This window comes from Protopterus annectens, chromosome 17.part0 (genome assembly GCF_019279795.1).
Source record: "Protopterus annectens isolate FY-2018-M chromosome 17.part0, PAN1.0, whole genome shotgun sequence".
In the NCBI taxonomy this organism is placed as follows: Eukaryota; Metazoa; Chordata; order Ceratodontiformes; family Protopteridae; genus Protopterus; species Protopterus annectens.
The window spans coordinates 590,937,270-590,957,199 of NC_056751.1; the positions used below are offsets into that span (position 1 = coordinate 590,937,270).

The window sequence follows — 19,930 nt, forward strand, 5'->3', positions numbered from 1 at the left end:
ATTTTTCATGTGTTGCACTGTTTCCCCACCGCAGAAACATACCTTACATTTTTAGAGTTTTAAAAAGGAAGATACAAATAAATTCCCTCTCTTCCCAAGCTGAGAACAAGTCAAACCAAATAAGTCAAATCACTAAAATATCAACACTCACTCCATACTCACTCAGTCAGTTTCCATCAGATTGCACATTCTCTCTTCAATCTCTCTCACACACACACACACACACACACACACACACACACACACACACACACACACACACACATACACACACACACACACACACACAGTCTCTTCAGCTTTCATACATGCATTTACTCACTCTTACTCTCTCTGATTTCTCACACACACTCTCTCTTCAGTTTTCATACATTTCTCCGATCTCTCACATACTTTCGCTTCTGCTTTCATACATGCATTCACTCTCTCTTTCTCTCTGTTCAGTTCAGTCAATTCCAATCCACTCAGCATGCTAATGGAAACTGTTCCAAGTGCCATGCTTTCTAGAGGAAATATAAGTTTAAAATATTATTCCAGCCAGACGTTTAATTACTGTATTTCAGTATTAAAATCAAATCAATACAGTGTTTATGGTATGGTATGGTATAGTATAGGGTACAATATTTGTCAGGTCTATTTTTAATAGTAACTCTCACGCAACCAGAAACTACACATATCCGGCATCTACCAATCCCCATGGGTGCCGGTTAACTGAAAGTTTACTGTACTTTCCTGTAAATCAACAGACAGTGACTCATACATGTAATGCATAACTGCACCACATTAGGAATACTTCTGGTATGCATTCACTGCACAGTAACAATGGATACACAATTTCTAGCAAACAAAATCATCAATAAGGTTGCATTAGTGTATGTTCCCATTCTCTTAAAATCATACAAAGTTCAAATTCAGAAAAATGTAAATAGATAATTGTATAACGTCAAGTTTTACAATGAATAACAGTGATCTAAAGCTCAAATGTCTCTTTCTGAAGCACTGAATTATTTTACTAAACGTATTGGCCAGCTAGGCAGCTACACTTAAACAGTAAGCCATGATAAGATGTGGCTTACCGCCATGGAAGCAGATGTGCCCGGCACGGTCCTGAGATACACAGCTTGCAATGGGAGAGTAATTGAGACAGACAGAAGCTACATATTAATTACAGATGCAATGACATTATTTTTCATTTTCATGCCCTTATAAAATCTTGGTATCCTGTGATTTCAACCTCAGATAGTTCTGCTTTTAAAGGGTGGTACAGTAGGAGTTCCATGAGGAAAATGGCACTGAAAAAAACAAAAACCACAGCAGATGGTGAGAGGTTGTTCCTCCTGAAATAGCTTACACTTTGAACAGCAATTAGGTATATTAACTCTAGCCCTCACTAAGTGGGGTGGTTGGCCCAAGGTCTGACCACAACATGGTTATACTAATACCTGAGATGAAATATGCTGAAGGAATAAAAAAAAAAGAAAAATATTTTTTGTACAATGTATTACTCTTAGAGCACCTGGTTCATACTGTATTTCCAAAATGACATCAAATGCAGAACTATATAAAGCAGCAATTATACACTCAAAAATGCTTGTGATTTGTGTGTCTGCTGAGACAACTTTAAAAGACTGTGAAGAAACATTTGCTAAACATATTCAGATCTTGACCTCAGAAAACCAGAATCATGGCTTTGGAAGCTTGTCACCTGCCAAGATAACAGCAAGACATCTTATGCAAAGATGATGACTCTGAAGCCTGTTATCAATGGACAAACCAAGGAAAGTTCACAATGAGCACCCTAATAACTGCATAGCTCATACAAATTGTCCGTGTGTGTGTGTGTGTAGGAGGGGTACCCAGATCCATAGTTAGCTCATCTAGTGCCCAGTGGTGGTCAATAAATCCCTGCCCCGACCCCTTAGATCTTCAAGTGAAGAAAAAAAAAAGACATTGGCATCCTTACAGTCAAATTCATATCCCCACAGTCAAATTCATATCTCCATCAGGTCTTTAAAAAAAAGATTTTATTTGAACTGACTGTAAGTAAAATAAACCGACATTTTGGTACTGCTACAGGAACTCTCAAATGTGCCTTCTAGCACTTTGCACTTGGTGAGTCTGACCCCCTTTCACCCCCACCCTAGCCACACTACTGGGGATACCACTGCCCTAATACAAAAACCTACTTGACCATCTGCAGGGTAGTATACAATGTTGCCTATACAGAATGTGACAGAAAGAAATGTTTATGTCTGCGATTTCACGATCTTGGGAGCTTAATTTTTTTAAGTCTAATTATCACCACTAGGTGCGGATAGCAAATCCAGCCCAAATGACAACAATGGAAAATGGAAGGCTGCATGTCATCTGCACTTTGGGTCAAATAACATTACAGTGGTGCATGGTACACACTATAATTGCAAAAGCTCAAAATACAGGGATGACTACTACTGTATTCCTTATCCTTGGGTACTGGCTTGCTATTAAGCTCCATAAAGCCAGAATTCCAAAGCAATCTGCCTCTCCCAGGTATGGAATATCCACCTCACCTCACTGCCACCAGCACTTTGACTAAGAATGCTCACATTCAAATGAGGTCACATTGTAAACTACTTATATCTTACTGCAAAGAACAAAAGTAACTTCATCAAAGTTAATAACAATATTATTAATATTACTTACTATAACGATTAAAAAGCAAAGGCAGGTGAATAAGCAGTAAGTTACGATACAGACAAAAAACCATCCATTCATTCACACATTCATTTATCATTACCTAGTTCATCCTGTTTCAGGAGTGTAGAGGCGCTTCAGCATTTCCTGGCCAACAACAGGTGTACATCTTTTGGATGTGGGAAGAAAGCAGATGCCTTGGCAAAAAAGAGCAAGGCAGACATGGAAGGACATGCACAGTCCTTGCCGAATTCATACCAGCCAAGAACCAAACTGGACAGCTAGTGTTGTGAAGCCACAGTGCTAACCTGCTTCTTCACCAATATGTCATCCATCTACACAAAACAAGCTTGTACCGAGTCTCACCAATAAACACTACAAATAGTGAAATGACAAGCAATAACACTTAATAACCAATTATTCAGCATAATTAGAGGACATAAAATGCCAACACACATGTATATATTCTCATCAGAAGCATCATGTGTTCATAAACACACAAGACTATACACATGTTAGCATTAAAAGGGGGAAGAAGTAAACATCTAGAAGATTTGAAGATCTGTTGTTATGTATGCTCCTAATACTTACTGACCTATCAGTTATTATCCTGTTAGTTCCTAGTATGTTCCTATTAGTTATTAGACAGTTGTACTGTCCTATTGATCTCAGTTACCTGCCACTGTACTTCTTACTTCTGGATAGAATAACAAGCACCACATCCAAGCCAAGAAGTAGAATGCAACAAAATCTGACCGATCTGGACTAACAATCCAGTAAGTAATATATTACAAGTGAGTGAATACAAAAACAGCTAGAGTGGCCGACCCCTAAAAAGGAATAACGACTTACCTGGGTATATTGCAAAGACAAGAGGCAGCACAGTTTCCCAACCATATAGAAAGTATTTGCTCATTAACTGGTCTATTTTATTTCCCTTTCATAAAAAAAAGGTCAGATATTTATATTGTTTGATATGTATGATCTTCTGAGAATAATATTTTAATTATCTATGGGTATCGATAATTATTCAGAATTATTTTCACTTATTTTCACCTGTATCTCTTGGTTCAGACAGAAAATTAATCTCAATAATCTTGTTCAACAGCATAGCAGAAACAACACAGCTTTTGAAACAAAGGATGTATTTGCAAAATAAAACTGTCTGAAAAGTTATATAGCTATTTCTACATACTGATATCTATACTTCAGAAATGTGTTTAAAAGTTAAACCTAGCAGAAAAAGTTATGCGAAGACAAACTTCAAATCGTTGAAGCTGCTGATTGAAATAGGGAGTAAAATCATCATCTCCAGATATAAAATTTCTGTCACAAGCAACACAAATATTTCTATAACGGGCCCAAGATAACAAAAAAAACTCTCAGTACCTGCTTAGCTGTAATACTGAAAGCATGTACTATGGTACTATGAAAAGTTATGGGATTAAAACAGGCAAACAATCAGAAATGGATTTTGGCTAAGGAATATGAATTTACTGAGGCAAAAGACAGTATGATGAGGAAAAGGGGGTTGTCTACTAAAAGTGATTACACAACACTTTTTAGCATTTAGTCTGAAACCATTTAAAAAAAAAAAAACAAAAGTTTGCTAGACAGCATTCACTCTGCAGTCTGGATGGTTTAGGTGTCATAGCGAGACTTAAAAACAACCTCTGCTTTACAGTCATCTACAAACTTTGTTAGCCAGAAGTCTTAGTTTTCTGCTTGGAGATTTGAAAATTAAATTCTAAAAGATGGTCCCAGCACAGAGACTGAGGGACAGGACTGGTCACTTTTACACTTTCTGATGGGTGGTTTCTGTTTTTCAGCCAGTTTGCTACCCTTCTTTCCACATATGGGGTGAATTTTAAAGCTTTTCTCTGTTGTATGATGCTAGCATAGGGAATATTGGTAAAGGTCTTGGCCAGGTCAAGGTACACCAAATGCACTGCATGACCACCATTTACAATTTCCGTAACCCTTTTGAAGAAGTTTGGCAGATTAAATAGACAAGATCTTCTCTTTTTTTTTTGTTGAACAGTACTTTCTGGTTGAACGCATCTTAGACACTTTTAGCAGAGATAAAATATTCTCAGAAAAAACTGACTGTTACGTATTATAGGTTCATAGGTTCATAGGTTCATACTAGGCTATCTGCCCTAGGGCATTTATAAGCCTAGACAGAGTGTGTTTGGCTTTCGCCACCCATTTTAAATTAATTTTGCTATGCCTTTTTTTGAGGTTAGTATACTGTGCCTCTGTCTAACAGTGACACAGAAGTGATAGCTGGGGTAAACCTACAATCTCCCATCCACTCATCAAGATTCCTCTTGAAGAGAGTCAATGTGGGACTCTGCCTAACCTGGACTGGGATTTTATTCCAGAGTGAAGGGAGCCTCTGGGTTATGAATCTGTCCCTCCAGCATGTCCTATTTATTTCAGTGCTGAGGTTCAAGTCTCTCGAGCGTGGCTCGATGGGATTTGATTTTCTGAGGTGCAGCATGTCCATTAATTCCGGGTTGGACATGGCTTTATCGTCAGGCACAGATCGCCTCTGAGCAGGCGGTATGCCACTGAGTAGAGCTGGAGTTTCTTTAACCGGGCAGCATATGGCATCTGTTTGAGCCCTTTGATCCTCTTGGTGAGGTACTTTTGGGGTCTTTCCAGTTGCTGCAGGTGTCTGGTAAGGTACATCCCAAAAGGGGCATTGTACTCAATTATGGGCCTGATGAGGGATGAGTAAAGAGGTACGATGACCTCCCCGATCTAGATGTGAATCCCTTCATGATTAGGTGGGCTATATAAAATGTTTTCTAACCACTTTGGCCACGTGGTTGTCAAATGAGTGATTGCTATCAACTTGGGTCCCCAGGTCCCTAATGACTTCTTCTGTACTTAATGGATTACCACCTATGTGGTAATTTGTGAGCACTTTGTTTTTGCCAAAGGGGATGACTATACACTTTTCGGTGTTTAGCTTGAGGCCATGGCTCTGGCACCAGTTGTCTGTTTCTATGAGGCCCTTTTGGAGGATGCTTGTGTCGGCTGGAGAGTTGATTATGGCGCCCAGTTTGCAGTCATCTGCGAACTTGGTCAGCCACAGTCCTTCCGTGTTGGCCTGTACCGAGAAATATATACCGAACAAGGAAGTCCCAGGACTGAGCCTTGTGGGACGCCACTTGTAACTGGTTTGGAGTCTGACATGGCTCCAGCAATTCTAACCATGTGGGTTCTGTCCTTGAGCCAGTTTGCAACCCATCTAGTGACATAGGGGTTTATATTTAAGCTGGTGAGCTTATCTATAATGCCAGTGGGGTATTGTATCGAAGGCTTTGCGAGGTCCAGGTAGGCTGTGTGCACCACCTTCCCCTCGTCAATGGCCTTGGTGACTGTTTCAAAGAAATCGACCAGGTTTAAGAGGCAGGATCTGCCCTTAACAAAGCCAAACTGGGTAGGATCCAGTGTCTGTAGGTCCCCAATATCTTTATTTATGAGGTCCATGATGATCCTTTCCATAGCTTTGCAGACCAAGCTAGTCAGGCTTATGGGGCGATAGTTTCCAGGATCCGTTGAGGCACCACCTTTGTGGAGAGGGACCACTGTTGCTGTACGCCACTCTTTGGGTACATATCCTGTAGTAAGGCTAAGATTGAACAGTAGTTTTATGTTTGGGTTTAGCTCTTCCTGGAGTTCATGTAGGACGCAGCCCGGGACACCATCTGGTCCCACTGATGCTGTGTTTTTTGCTTTGGAGAGGGCGGCTCTTATCCTAGCATCTGAGATGTCAGGGGGGCAGCACTCTGTTGGGATAGATATTTGCCCTTTTGGTGGGGAGAGGGGGGAGAAGTTTGCACTGAACCTGTCAGCTAGGATGTTGGCAATGTCTGTGGGCTCGGTGTATTTTTTGTCATTTTGGACTAATTCTGAGCATATCTGGGAATTCCCACCCAGGTTCCTAACATAACTAAAGAAAGCCTTGTGATTATCCTTAGTGTCCTGTGCAATTTTTCTCTCGAAGCTGGCCTTAGACGATTTTATGAGTGCCCGTAGTTTTTTGCTAATACTGATCAGAGATGCCTTCCCTTTTTGGGATTTTGCTCTATCATGTAATAGCTTCCTCCTTCTATTGATGCTTCGTGCTGTGCCACCAACCTGGAGGTGTGGGTATCTTTGATGAATATTGATGAATATTGATACTCCCCCTCCTTTTGTGGTTCGGTCCAAGTTTTGGGGCCGAAAAGCATGGTATGAGGTATAACCTGGTAGTGCTGGGGTGCTCTCAGGAGCCTTGAACCAGGTTTCTGTTACTGCACAGATATCAATGTTCTCCATGCTAAGGAGAGTTTTGAGTGCATGCATCTTGAGGTTTAGACTTCTGGCGTTGAGTAGCATTACTCTTAGTTTCTTATCCCTTGTGATACCTATGGAGGTGGGTTTGTCTTTTGAGCCTTGCCTAAAAAAGGCACTATGGGGGTAGCAAGAGCCTTTGCCAATATCCAAAAGCCCAGGGGTGACAGGTGCAAGCCGTCCCTGGTGAAGCATCGTGGCTTGTCGAGCATGTCATCCCAGGCTGACAGGCATTGGATCCCCTTTGAATGACACCAACACTTAAGCCAATTGTTGAAATTGATCATCTTGTCTTCATATTGTGGCATCATTCTTGGTGAGGGTAAGATGCTAATCAAGGTCAGGGTCATACCGGCCTGGGCTACATGCTCAGAGAGCTCCTCTATGTCTCTTTTCATGTAGTCCAGGGAGGTATGTCTCAGGTCATTCACACCAGCATGGACAATGACTGAGTCATATTTGTACTTGCCTTGGAGTGACCTGAGTGCTTGTGTTATGTGACGGATCCTAGCGCCCGACAGGCAGTCAGATGGACTTCAGACTGGTATGGAAGACCTTACCTCAATCAAAGTCTATAAACTATGATTCAATAGCATTGATTTTAATTATGGGGGGGGGGCTTGTCTCACCATTCTCAAGGTGCATTCCATTTGTCCCTCCTAACAACGTATAAACTGAGAAAGATAAAAGTATGACTCACAAAGTTGTTTTACTGCTTCTTTGCTACACCGGGAATGTAACAAACAGATAGTGCAAAAGCATGTGGCAATTTGGGAGTAAATAAAAGAAAATGCCACTCTAGTTTTGGACCCCCACAACCTCAACAGGCATTTCACATTTCAAAATAAGACTCATCACTGTACAGTAATCCTATGATGCTAACAATTTATGCCCCATCTTTCTTCAATTTAATTCAACAATACAGTGCAACTATCCCATGTCCACACTCCGGAAAGCACTCAGAGAAAAATCTCAAATGCCAGATCCTGCCAGTTGTCAACAAGTAGCATTGACATTTGGAATTATGACTAATTGCAGTGCTGGCATTATGCAGATGAGCACCTACAGACACAGGACAGGAAGGACGTGTCCAACATTGGCAGTACCAATGAAAAAGAGTAATAGCAATTTAAGGGGGCTAGTGTCCTTTTTATATTTTTTTTATGAATTCTTCTGTTCTGTCCCATAATCACACTGTTGATTGCAACACTACCCACCTAATTGGAAGGAGCATGCTTGACAGTCTCTATATGCACTCTCATTTTAGGCACGAAAGGAATTCTGAAGTAACATAATGATATTCACACCTATACTGCATGACCTGAATTAAGCAGGTAACTGGAGAATGAGTAAAATGATTATTATACAATGACCCCCCCCCATTAATATTCCAAAATGTGCACGCTGATTGGCCAGTGTGCCCATTGTAAATCCCACAATATACCAATGGAAAAAGGTCCTGTCGCCCAGACTTTTTTCCGTTGGTATAAAGTGTCCAAAACCTTCTTTTTTTAATAAATAAAAAAAAAAAGAAAAAACAGAGCAACGGAGACTGTCTTTTCTCCATTGCTTCCATTTCAAAGCATTGATGTACTGGGTAAGCGTAGGAATGCAAATCCCATACACATGCACAGTACATTAACACAAGAAAGCAGTATACCACCACCGGCGCAATAACAGTAATGCGCCGTTATACAAAGACATTATTTAAGAAAAGTATCTTTTTTCTTAAATAATGTCATTGTATAACAGCAATAACTGACTCTGTGGTTGTGGTATATTGAAATTTCCCCATGGTTGGCTTTATTTAATCACTCTGGCTTCGCCTTCGTGATTAAACCACTCCAACCGTGGGTAAATCTTCACTATACCACACCATGTCGTCAGTTATTGCTTAAATATTATTTAGAAATGTGCAGGGCAGGCATATGGATAAACATTAACAGGCATTATTGTCAACAAATTTTATACATGTATATATATATATATATATATATATATATATATATATATATATATATATGTATATGTATACACACACACACACACACACACACACACACACACACACACACACACACACACACACACACACACAGTGGATATAAAACGTGGACACACCCTTGTTAAAATGCCAGGTTTTTGCGATATAATAAAATGAGACCACAATATATAATTTCAAAAATGTTCCTACCTTTAGTGTGGCCTATAACCTGCACAATTCAATTGAAAAACAAACAAATATGTTAGGGGGGAAAAAATATAAAAAATAAAAAAATGTACAATACGCTGGTTGCATAAGTGTGCACACCCTTAAACTAATACTTTGTTGTGTGTTCACACCCTTAAACTAATACTTTGTTGAAGCACCTTTTGATTTAATTACAGCATTCAGTTTTCTTGGGTACACACCTGCCATCAATTAAAGAGACTCTGATTAACCCCAAATAAAGTTCAGCTTTCCTAGTAGGATTCTCATGTCATTTACTCAGTTCCCTGCTACAGCAAAAGCCATGGTTCGCAGGCAGCTTACAAAGCATCAAAGGGATTTCATTCATTCATTCTTGAAAGGTATCAGTCAGGAGAAGGCTACAAAAAAAATTTCCACAGCACTGGATATACCATGGAACACAGTGAAGACAGTCATCAAAAAATGGAGAAAATATGGGACAACAGTGACGATGCAAAGAACTGGATGTCCCTCCAAAATTGATGAAAAGACAAGACAAGAAATGGTCAGGGAGGCTGCCAAGAGACCTACAGCAACACTGAAGAAAATGCAGGAATTTCTGGCAAGTACTGATTGTGTACTACATGTGACAACAATCTCCTGTATTTTCCATATGTCTGAACTGTGGGGTAGGGTTGCAAGACGTAAGCCTTTTCTTACACAGAAAAACATCCAGGCACAGATAAAATTTGCAAAACAATACATCAAGTCTCCCAAAAGCATGTGAGAACATGTGTTATGGTCTGATGAGACGAAGGTTGAACTTTTTGGCCACAATTCCAAAAGGTATGTTTGGAGTAAAAACAACACTTTGCATCGCCAAAAGAACACTATCCCCACTGGGAAGCATGGTGGTGGCAGTATCATGCTTTGGAGTTGCTTTTCTTCAGCTGGAACTGGGGCTTTAGTCAAAGTGGAGGGAATTATGAGCAGTTCCAAATGCCAGTCACTTTTGGCCCAAAACCTTCAGGTGTCTGCTAGAAAGCTGAAGATGAAGAGAAATTTCACCTTTCAACATGACAATGATCCCAAGCATACATCCAAAGCCACAAAGGAATGGCTTCACCAGAAGAAAATTAAAGGTTAGGAATGGCCCAGTCAGAGCACAGACCTAAATCCAATAGAAAATCTGTGGAGTAACCTGAAGAGCGCTGTGCACAAGAGATGCCCTCGCAATCTGACAGATTTGGAGTGCTTTTGCAAGGAAGAGTGGGCAAACATTGCCAAGAAAATATGTGCCATGCTGATAGACTCCTACCCAAGAAGACTGAATGCTGTAATTAAAGCAAAAGGTGCTTCAACAAAGTATTAGTTTAAGGGTGTGTGCACATATGCAACCAGCTTATTGTACATTTTTTATTTTTTATATTTTTTCCCCTAACATAATTGCTTGTTTTTCAACTGGATTGTACAGGTTATAGGTCACATTAAAGGTGGAAAAGTTTTGAAATGATTTATTGTGTCTCATTTTTTTATATCACAAAAACCTAGCATTTTAACAGAGTCCGTACACTTTTTATATCCATTGTATGTATTATATATCTCTATTTATCTATAGATGCCAGAACATCAGCTACACTCCTAATTAAAATCATTAAAAACTGAAACTTAACTGACTTCAAAAGGAAACAGTAATAACCCCCCAAAAAAAAAAATAATCACAAAAACAAGTTTTACATGGAGGCTCTGTCCCCACATGCCCTAACTATAATATACTTTCTCTTCACTTGCACAACCATAAGAGAAGCACCTAAACTAAATGCTGTGTTGCTTATGTGAATCATTTCTTCCTGCATTCAATAAGGAGTGCATTTAATAGCTATTTCAGCTATCACAAGCTATCAACAAGCTCTGCTTTCAACTGAATGTAAGCTAATCATACACCAATTTATCTATAGAGCATATACAATACATATATGTGTGTGTGTACACACACACACATATATATATATATATATATATATGTATGTATGTATATATATATATATATATATATATATATATATATATATATATATATATATATAGCTCAGCTGCATTTTGTCAAATGTATGTTTGGTCGACAGATGCTAGGGGTGGTGTGTAGGTGTGCAGTGACGAATATGCAGACAGTCTAATGGTCAAAATGTCAACAGTATATTTTGTTGAGACAGGTGAGTGGGCTTTGGAGAGAGTATGAGAGTGTTTGCACATGTGTTTGAGTGTTAGGGTTAGGGTCAGGTATAGGTGAGGGGGATATGTTTTTTATGTTTCTGTGTGAGTTTATTTATTTTAGGGTTAGGATCGGGGTTAGGAAGGTGATAGATATAGTGCTTGTAGTGTGCATTTGTGTGTCCGACTCTGTCTTGTGTAGTGGCAGTGTTACAGGAAGTTTTTTTTAAGGCAAATGTAGGATTAAGGCTGGGGGAATGGGCAGAGTTAGGGTTAGTACTCATTACTAAGGTGGTACAAGTGTGAAAAGACACGTGTTTGTGTGAGGAAGCAAATGTCATGTTTGTCTGCGGCAAGAATTCTGTCTTTCATGATTACACCGTCTAGCCACACTACAACAGAAATACAAAATTGTTAAAAGAAAGTGCAAGTTTTAGTAAGCACTGCTGCCATACTCTGAGTGATTATGTTACACTGTTAATATCTAAAAGCTAAAATGTATAATATCAGAGTAGTTTAAACTAATTCATGCATTCAGAAATATTGTGAGGCCAATGACTCTTATGACCATTTACGCGTTGGCAGTACCATCCCTAAGGTTGAACCTCCTTCCTCCAAGTGTACCATATTGGTCAATTCCAGAATAAATTTGTGGATACCCATCCAATCAAGTTACGATCAAAGGACAATAATGACTCACGCTGCTTAACATGAAAGGGGAGTTTATTCCAGAGGTCTGGGAGGCACTGGATTATAAACCTAGCAGAGAATTCCCACTGCAACCTATACTTTAAGTAAACAAAAAAGGTATCTATAAAGAAATGAGACCTATGTAAACATCCAAAGGAAACACTAAATGGTAGACAGTTTTAGTAATGTAAAGGATTATGATCAGGTCTCCAGTCATAACCAGCTTATTATACATTCTCAACATGGATGCCAAGAATTTCACGAACCTTGGCATCCATTTCAACAATGCATAAACAAAGAGTTATGATCAGTAACAAAATCATAAATTTCTGTAGTACATGGAGCTTTATCTGCACCAGGTACTACCAGTTACAGGAAAAACATAAGAAAAATTATGACAAAGTGTAGAAGTTCAAAGTGTTTTACTGGATTTCAAAGACAGTGAAGCACTTAGCAAGCTCTATCCGACAGCAGCATATCTCTCAACTTACTTGCTTAGAGACTCTGGAAAAATCCAAAACTAATGGAGGAACAAAGGATCCAAATCAAGGACAGTTTTAAATATCTAATTCACTTAAAAAAAGTTAATACAACAACAGAATTTTGCTACAATTTCTGGCATTACTAACCGAGTAAAATCATCATTAATTTATCAAACAATTAAAGATTTAAAGAGGGATGGGATAATATGGGAGATTTTGCAAAGTTAGAGCGTTGAGAAGCACGGGCAGCAGACTAGCAGTAGCAGCTTTAAAAACTGTTAGACACGTCTGCTGGAAGTTCTAACAGCCTTTAAAAGTTGTTTTTTGCCATCTGACACACACTGCTTTGAGTACCTAGCAAAAGACCTAATTTTAACAGCATTTCAGTATCCTTAACAAGCTTATGTTAAGCACCCTAAGCAGTGTTAAGACAGAATCTCATGCTAGGAAAGCTCTTTACAAGTTTAAACTTTTCAGGATTTTTGAGCGTAATTATGACACTCCATGTACTTGCATGCTTGTGCTTTTCAGAGCAGCAAAATTAACTGGCCTGGAATGTGCCTTCCCTCTGCAGCTAAGCTTTCTGATTCACAGAAGGTACATGCTATAACAAGGAGGAGTTGACTGCTTTGGAATGTCTAGCTAAACAGGCTTGACTGACAAGCCAGTATCCAAGAGTAAGGAATACAAATACAGGGATAAAGGATAGACAGGAACAAAAAGTTCATATTATCAAGGTCAAAAGCCAAAGGGATTAGCACGAGAGTGGAGCTGGGTTTCTGTTTTCATAAAAAACTCTTGCTTCTTGCTAAAAGCTCTACAAGAAAAGACTTTAATCCCTTTAAAAAAGGTTTCAAACTAGTAGAAGCTTTCATAAATTTCAGAAAAATTCACCTTTAGTCAGTTTTTTTCAAAGAAAATTTATTCAGATTTACACTTTCATCTTACAGACTTCATCACATCTAAAAAGTTTATAACAAAAGTAGAACAAAGCTTCCACTTATACACAGGCTTCCAAAAAGGGTGAGGGAGGAACAGCTGGTACAACTGAATAGGATTACACTTATCTCTGATTGGTTTTATGTTTGGTATTCTTCAATTGGATGGGACTTTTAGTCCTTAATCTGAATACGGTCTGTATATGAGTGAGTGAAACTCCCAGCTCTTTTGTTAAAAACTTACATTTTCAAAACTTCAAAGTACATGGCTTATTACAGGTTCAGACAGACAGTACAAAGTTTACCAATTACGAGAGGCTTACCTCTCAAGTGTACCTCATTAGGAGGAAAGTACCTCATTCAGAGTCTTAAAAATTTCCTGCTCCTCGAAGTTCCACACTGAAAGGGTCTGGGACACATTCTGTGTTAAGAATTTTTTAACTAATATCCTTGGTAAATAGAGCAAATGCAAGATCCCCTGCCCAATAGCCACCTTGAAAATAAATGGCTGAAGTTGCTGCATTCCACTTTATTATCAGAAAAAAATGAGATTAGAACCATCACCTCACATCAGAAGTCAGGACAGACTCTTCAACCCCATATACATTTTGGGCCTTGCCTAGACCTAGACATTTACTGAAACTGACTGATTTTAAATTAGAACTATTTCAAATGGATGATTGGTAAAGTCCAGAATGTGATCTAGAAAGACCATGACTACCACTCATTATCTTTTGTGATTGTTTTGCAAGCCAGAATGAACTCAGATAATCAAAATGCATGGCCCAGCACAGACTACAGTCAGGACTGAGGGCCTTTCTCAGATATCTGGAATGTCTCTTTCTCTTTTGTAAATTGACTAGGCCTAGGGCTTTGGAGTGGAAGAAGCAGAAGAAGGTGTGGGGATCATAAAGACCCTCTGCTTAGTTAAGGACCTGTTTTCTCCATACAAGATCATCAGTCAGGTCTTCAGTAGGCTTAACAGACAGTTATCTCCCCAAGAACTATTCATCTTGCTACTGAGGGCAGCCTCGCTAATGCCAACCTATTTAGGTACATGCCCGAGCCTTTGGCCCTGGCTAAAGCATCAACTTATCTAGAAATATCCTATCCAAAGAGGAATGAAACTGGCACAGAAGAGGTAAGTAAAGTGCCCCAAGCTCCAAGATGATACAGCAATATACATTGCTGCCAGATCTTTTAAAATCCTGAAACGCCTTGTTTAGGGACAAGGTGGTAACATGTTGTAGTGCGTGGGATCTATACTGGATTAAAAATATCAAACATAATTCATTCAGTAGCTTGCTCTGAACATTCAGATGATCACTTATAGACAGTGTCCACCTTTTGGGGCTGCTACCTTGAAGGTATTCTGATACCTTAAATGACTAACTCCAGGTAAGGAATAACCCAGGGCTCCAGAGGTTTCTTCCCTAGTATCTTCATTTTATACTTCCTGGTAAGGGATAAGGACTGAAGCTCAGTTAGAGCTGGTTTCTCCAACTTGACAGCATCTTCACTGAAGGGGTCATCTGGTGGACAAGCAGATGAAAGAAGAGCTAATTATCCTTGGCTGTTGTAGAAACAAAGGCCTTGAGATCTACTGGCTCATCTTAGGAGCTAGAGTGCAAGTCAGGTGTGAGGGACAGTGTGCTCATTATTTCTTTCAAACCTCAGAACTGTGCACTGAAGGTTGTTACAGCTTGTGTGGGGGCTAGAGACACGGTGGTCATTATTTCTTTAAATGATCTAATACATTTCAGAAGTGAGAACAGAAGGTCACAATATGTTATGTCAGGTCAGTGCATTGTCTAGTAGCAACAAATTAGAATACATTCCTTACAATCAAACATCAAACACTCATACATGTGGCTATGTTTTGGGGATAGGGGTAAGGAGGCATGTTGTTTATATACATCTGACAGCAATAGGGCGAAGTGTGCTACTGTGTTCTATTTGTTCTTTTAGTTTTGTACCAGCCTGACTTAAGGGAGATACACAGAAGGTGGTTGCCCTTTGGGTGTAGGATTGATGAGTCATTCTGTGTATATAAGTGTCAGTAGCCACTTAAAATACAAGACCACGGCCATCTGTGCCTTAGCTTTCATCTCAATTTAACACCAGAAGGATTCAGGTATCACCACATTTGTCTTGTCAATTGATTTTCAGCTATTATTTTGTCATCGGTGAACATTAAGACTTGGACACAACTTTTTTCTTCCTTGAAAAAAAAAGACTGAATTTCTTTACTTACTCAATGTGTTTCAGGATATCACTGGATCAAAAGGTTGGCAAATGCTCCAAAATGCACCTCAGAACAAACACCCAGCTTAATTTATTTATTTTCTACAAAGTTATTGTTGTACAGTCTTGATGAATTAGGATGTGTTGAAAACATGCAAGAAAAGGTAAAGTTAAAGAGAAGTTTCTTTCCTTCATCATAATTTCAGTTCAGTCCACCACTGGATGAAAAGGGTTGCTAAAAAAGCTCTAAATGCACCTCAGAACATCTAGAAAAACATTGTTTCTGGAAGAACCTGGAGTAAAGCAAGATGTGTGAAAAGTAAAAAAAATAATCTGTACAATGCGAGAAGGCCAGGATAGGAGGAACAGGGGTGGCACTGGAAGATGTGTGCAGAGGGAGCAGTAGGCAATGCGGGTGCCATAGAACCCTTTGTTTAGGTAAAAATTTCACCAGAAGCTGGTCTTGAGCATAGGTTTTTTTTGTAAAGCAACACCACTGCAACTAAATTCCAGTCACTGTGAATGTTCCTCTCTGGGAAGGGCCAACTTGGAGAGGTGCACAGGCCTGTTGTAATGTAACAGCATTGTAATTGCAGTTAATCTGTGTGTAATCCTCAATAAGCTTTCCAGCTTGAAGAAAAATGTTGCTTAAAATGGGTGGAAACAAGGTGATACTTACATGGAAGTGCTGGAGCCCCCAAAATGCTGTCACCGGCCTTGTCTTCTTATGGTGCAAGGAGATGCTGAAAGGCCCACTGACAAACACATGCATTACTATTACACATACTATGAAATGTAAATGATGCCTTACAAGAAAAAATGTGGCTCTGCTTTTTGGGTCTGAGATCAATTAAGAAGAAGATTTTTTTCCTTACCACTAGCAGTGCAAAAAGGATAACTCCACAGCTCCACACATCAGCCCTCCGTCCATCATATTTTTCCCCCTGAAAGAAATGAAATGAAAAAATAAACATAAATGTTTAGCATTTATAAACTGAATAAGTTTTAAAACGTTGTTTTTATTTTGGCAAACTATAATATTTTGTCTCAGCTAACAAAGATAAAAAATATATTTATTCCCTGTTGCTATCTTATACTCAGATGATTGCAAATAATAACCAGTGGCTTTACTGTTGGTCAAAAGCACACTGACCTGTGCAGGACTTGGGTCCACTGTAAGTGTTTTCCTTAATGTTCCTCACTGTTTTGTGACCATAGCGTTAGTATATATAAGCAAGGGAGGTGTGGGAGACCAAGCCTCCCTAAATTGGTGTGCAGTAGGGTTGTTCCCCTGACAAAATGCTGTTTATTGTAATTCTTTTTATTGTACTTTTGAGTTACATTTGACAGTTAAAAACATAATCAATGAAATGTCACCATCATGGCATGGATTCCATTTTAACATAGACAAATCATTCCCTGCCCATGTTGTTGTTCTACCAGCATTAATCAAGACGTTTAGAGGTTATATATTCTCTGCAGCTTGCTCACATTTCACTTAAATCAGTTGCTATGATATTTCAGTTCCTACTGTTGAAGAGTGGATTCAGTATACCCTTTAAACAGCACACTACAATCATACCCCCACCTTTGTTTCTACCTATATGTGTCTCCAGTAAGTAATTGCTCACAAAGTTATTGAGAACATTTACAAACCACCAGCTACTTCACCTACAAATAAGCACCAACCCCTTTACTTACATCATCATAGGATTAGAACTCAGTAAGACTCCTTTAGCCACATTATTCTCACATCTGACTGCCAACAGATTATCAGTGCACTTCTTTGTGAGGGAAGCAACCATCCTATCACATTGTATTCAAAATGCTCATTCCCTTTTTTTCCAGGGTTATGTTCCTCTGCTGGAAGTGTGGGCCTGGACAGACTACATGTGGCTACTCTGACACTTATGACTTCAACTCTTCTTTACTGTGACACTGTCTTCCTGAGTCTCTGGGATATGCAATGTTTGCTAAAGCACTGTTATCAGCATTACAATCCCCGAAATAAAAATTAAATGAAAGACTGAGAAGAATAACAGGGCCAATAATAAAAGGGAGAAAATAGTTAAGAAAATGAGAACCAGAGAGTAAAATGTAAAAGTGGGTTAAATTTAAAGAATATTATTGGGAAAATATAAAAAGACAATGCAAAAGAAGGGTAGAAATAAAGAAAATAAGAACTCACCTTAATGACTTCCGGACAAGCATAATGTGGTGAACTATAAAGGCAAACAAAAGACAAAAAGTTAACAATATTGCCCAGTGCCATTCCAAAATGAAGCATCTAAGTCCAAGAAAAATATATTTTGCATAGAAATGAAGCCCACAATCACAAAAAATCCCTTCCCAAGTACCATCTTGTTTGCCCATTTCACTATCAGTTAAATAATCTCCTTATCCCAAAATCATATTGTATATAATTCATCATCCTCTCTTAAAAAAAACAAAAAACGCATGCATCCCCCTGAGCTATTCATCCTCGCTCATGGCCTTTACACTATCCTGGACTACTATTACTTTCAGTTTACTAATACCAATATTTACTGTATAATCTGTAGTACAATATAAATACACGTGTGTGTGTGTGTGTGTGTGTGTGTGTGTGTGTGTGTGTGTGCGCGCACATGTGTGCGTGAAGGCTGTACTTCCGTCACTGAATTTCTAAAACTCCAACTACATGAAATACCACAATTTTAGCACTGGCCTTTACAACAGCTGACTGCATTGTAGGCCATACTTTCATAACAAACCCCTGCTTAGCCCCAACAGCAGTTAGATTCACTTAGGGCCAGATTCAATAAAGCCTACACTAAGTGTACACTAAATGAACACAATATGTATTCAATAAAATTCTTATTAAATTCTTTGTGCTTTCTAGTCACTCAGAAAGATTACGCTAAGTGTACATTTAGTCTACACTTTGTGGTAACCTTTATGTATCCCTGTCAGTATTTAAAGCTGCAAGAATATCAGTAGGAAAACTAAAATTAGAAGGAAGAAGGTGTGAGTTATGTCTGTGTTCATTTAGAACAGTGTACACTTAATGCACACAGTGTAGGTGTTATTGAATCCTGGCTCTACTGCACTTTTCTCATAGGTCAAATCAAAGAAACTTTTTATATGTGATTTACTGTCAGCCACCAATCACTCCTATCAGATGAAGTGAGATCTTCCTAAAGGTTATGTGTTTTACAAGAAAGCTGAAAGCACTTTGATTTGATAATTGTCTGATTCATAGTCACACATATCTCCAGTACTAAGCCTATGAACTAGTTATAGTCAAGAAACGTGACTGCTGAAACCCCTGGGTTGATATTTTTTACTTCACACATACAAAGACAAAATATGATTCTATCATCCTTGACCGATTTCGACTTCACCCTAGCTCATTCTTACAACTCATATGCCGAATATCTGGACTGCACATTAACCATGTATGTGTGTGTGTGTGTGTGTGTGTGTGTGTGTGTGTGTGTGTGTGTGTGTGTGTGTGTGTGTGTGTGTGTGTGTGTGTGTGTGTATGTACATTACATGTCTGTATATGTATAGCGAGATGGACATTATTTCTGAAGTAAGTTAATGACTGACTTCTGAATGTAAAGGGAACCATAGTGCATAACCTTAGAAGGCACTGGGTAATGCATCTGTCAAGTTTTTTTCTGCTACTGCTGCTCATTTTAGCAACAGCTACCTTGCTCTGAAATTAGTTTTTGCAGGCATAGACTTCTAAACAGGACCATATCAACCACTGCCTTACAGATTAAGTAGAGATCCACTATTAGTAATCTCTCAGAAACAGAATACAATGACAATTCCTGATACCTTCCCTAAGTAGGCCAAGTTTTATAGCCATATTCTTTTTTTAGTAAGGAAATACACATTTTCAGAGTTACAGAAGTCTTGTTAAAAAGGTACAAAACATCGCTGTACTCAGAAATGGATTAAAAAAGTAAGATATGAAATGGTAAAAGGATTACTGAATAGAATGGTTATGCCCCTTAGAATTAGATGGGCTACAATGCATGTTTTTTGACTTTAGTACATACAGTGATTGTTGCATTCCATTTCTCAATAGATTTTTAATGATGGCATGTTTTTATGATTTTGCCATTTACTTGTGCAATCATACGTTCTGTCTTTTTGCCAAGAGTCATGGTGATGCATTCAATGAT

General features: G+C 38.8%; 1 protein-coding gene across 9 annotated transcripts in view; it reads right to left on the bottom strand.

Annotated features, from left to right (window-relative positions):
• Positions 1-19,930, bottom strand: part of BRSK1 (BR serine/threonine kinase 1) — a 1,260,562-nt gene that overhangs the window by 408,082 nt on the left and 832,550 nt on the right. For all 9 annotated transcript variants that reach the window (XM_044059120.1, XM_044059119.1, XM_044059121.1 and 6 more), the window contains exons 6-7: positions 17,944-17,977; positions 16,631-16,699 (exon numbers count right to left, since the gene is read on the bottom strand). In XM_044059120.1, the coding sequence (XP_043915055.1) occupies positions 16,631-16,699; positions 17,944-17,977 (103 nt within the window). The remainder of the gene's footprint in view (positions 1-16,630; positions 16,700-17,943; positions 17,978-19,930) is intronic.